The sequence below is a fragment of the Sitodiplosis mosellana genome, unplaced genomic scaffold, assembly GCF_009176505.1.
Source record: "Sitodiplosis mosellana isolate CC-2019 unplaced genomic scaffold, AAFC_SMos_1.0 Smas_scaffold_2823, whole genome shotgun sequence".
In the NCBI taxonomy this organism is placed as follows: domain Eukaryota; kingdom Metazoa; phylum Arthropoda; class Insecta; order Diptera; family Cecidomyiidae; genus Sitodiplosis; species Sitodiplosis mosellana.
The window spans coordinates 1-2,606 of NW_022598065.1; the positions used below are offsets into that span (position 1 = coordinate 1).

At 34.7% G+C, this 2,606-nt stretch overlaps 1 protein-coding gene across 1 annotated transcript; it reads right to left on the reverse strand.

The window, feature by feature from the left end:
- Positions 1-13: 13 nt before the first annotated feature.
- LOC129571561 (UDP-glycosyltransferase UGT5-like) lies at positions 14-2,084 on the reverse strand (the record flags this gene model as incomplete). Its single annotated transcript, XM_055451371.1, is given in 4 exon segments — positions 14-587; positions 1,102-1,129; positions 1,221-1,645; positions 1,714-2,084. Coding segments are annotated over 4 exon segments (1,293 nt in total), but the record flags the coding sequence as incomplete, so codon positions are not given.
- Between the last annotated feature and the right edge of the window lie 522 nt (positions 2,085-2,606).

Here is a 2,606-nt window from a genome sequence, read left to right on the forward strand (position 1 = left end):
ATTATAATAATGACTTTGCGGCACCAGTTCATGTGCTGAAAACTGAACAAAAATTAATTTCCGACTTATACTGATGTTGGCGATAAAACTTTGAATGAATTTTTTTCAAATGTCGTTTTTAATCAGTTTTTGATTTGGTCACTCTAACGAAAATCTTTTTGAAAGTGAATCGCAGAATGCAGGCGTAAAAGGTAATTATCACTAATAAAATGAAGAAAATAACGATATAAATGTCAAACGAATAATACGCCAAAATCGACAAATCTGTAGAATGCGATTTCAATAAAGGAGCTCCGCGCGTAGCTGCAACATATTCAACCCACCAAATTGCCGTTTCTAGTGGATTCTTAAGACGATTTCGATACGAATATGATACTTTTTTCGCACTTTGCATTGCTTCCGTTGTTAAGGCATTAGATATGGCTGTTTTAAAAGCTTCTTCGGTAATGTGTTCGTAATGTACGATAAAACCCATGCCGCGTGACACAGCTGCAGCCGAATTTTGAAATTGATCACCATACATTGGCGTAAGGACCATTGGGACACCACAATAAGCTGCTTCACTGCTTCCCATTAATCCACCATGACTGAAAAACATGAATTCGTATATAAGAACAAATCAGTCCAAAATCTTACTCTACTATTGGCACATTTTAACACAAATTTGTAAGTAACCGCGCAAATTAAAACCACGATTACTAAAAAATGTGTGTTAAAAATGATAATATACTACTCAAGTCCCGGGGGAAGAAATCGGAGATTTATGATTACATTTGTTGCAAACTAAATAGTGTAAAATAATTTAAAAATTGGTCAATCACATGTGATGGCAATAATTTAATCCTTTACTTTTGGTAGTGTTCTTACAAACGATCTTAAATTATGCAACATTTTAGCGACAAACTCGCTTTATAATATTGTGCTGTCTGATCGATTAACATAATGCAACCAGAACTGTTCACTTCATAATAAATATATCTTGAATCAGTCATTTTAGGTATAGGAGAGGGTTAGTTAATCGTTTGCCTCGGCCCATATATTTTTGGAGCCGTATGTGGCTTAATTCCATGTAGATATGGAACAAAAGATTGATGCATTTACCTTACAAATACAAGCACGTTGGGATGACCTTAAAGAAACAATTGTACTATTAACATTATTATCAGAGTTTTACTTATAGCTTTGTGTTTTATGGGGTCATCAATAAGGTTTATTATTACATAGAATCTCTCTCTGTGGCATCCAGGAACGGATATATACGTTTTTGGGCTGGTCAGGAAGCGTTTCATTTTCCCATTTCCATAAAATCTTCTGTTCGAAAGCGCCAAATGCCTTCAGAAGCTCATTTCGTTTTTCGTGCGGTAACGTTTCAGCCCTTATCATGGAACCCCAAGAAACGTAAATTACACCATCAGCTGACGAGTCCAGTAACGCTTTTATTTCTGGATCCAAAGGTTTTTCTTCTTTTATATGAACTCCACCTAGTTCCACAACAGTTGGTGCATTTGGCCTTGATCCGCTGAATGAATAATGGCTGTTAACGAACATGAGACTCGTTTTTTTGGCGAGTTCACTAATTGGTGGAATATCTTCGTTCTTGAAGTGCTTTTGAATAATTTTCTCAGTTTCACTCATCGTTATGTACCTTGAATTCATGTCATTTGATTTCATTCGTTGTTGCAGTTATTTATATTATTATTATTAAGTACTTACTGGTACATGAGTTTCAGTCCATTGACAGCAAACCAGTTATTCAATCGCTCCAAAAAGTCCATCTTATCCGAAGAGCCAACAAAGAGCCCAGGCACATAAGATGGAATTAAAGGATTTCCAAGACGATCGTAATGCCATGGCATCAACACACAACTACTCAATCCTATGACCGGTGCTTTTAGTTTCCATGCTACAGCCATCATGCAGTCGTTATTGAATTGTTCCAACAAAATAACATCATACTTGCTCTTTTTATTTAAAATATTCTTTACAACAGTGGAATTTAGTGCAAGCTCACATGCATCAACACCCCATTGATACAGAAGGAAAAATTCCTGAAAATGCATGTACCAAGGACGGTGTGAGAACCACTGTAAATTCAAAAAAACAGAATTTAAATAATTAAAATATTATGAATATTAAAAAACGTAATGATTCAATAAAATTATTAAAAACTTCAATTTGATCCTTTGGAATAAAAAGAACCTTTGGAATAAAAGTCAAACTTAGCAAAGTGTACGCAAAATCAGCAATGCAGAAGATCAGTTGCATGCAGAAGAGAAGCTTCATACAGTGGCGTTTCAATTTTTTAAAGCGTGATGGATTTCAAGATTTTTCATCAAGTTATTGTAAAAGTGAGATAAATCCTGCACCCGAACTAATTATTATTATTGATTATAAATAAGGGAGATGGTCTAGTTATGAGACGGGTTTTGTTTTAGATTTAAAAAAAATTCTGTGGTTTTCAAAAATAGAAAGTTAGATTTCTATCATGTAGCTTATGTCCAGACGCAACTTTTTTCCGATGAAAGTTTATTGGTTCCAGTTACTCGAAAAAAAATTTGGCCAATCTTGTGAGGACTATTTTTTTGGCCCCAAAAAAATTTTGGTCC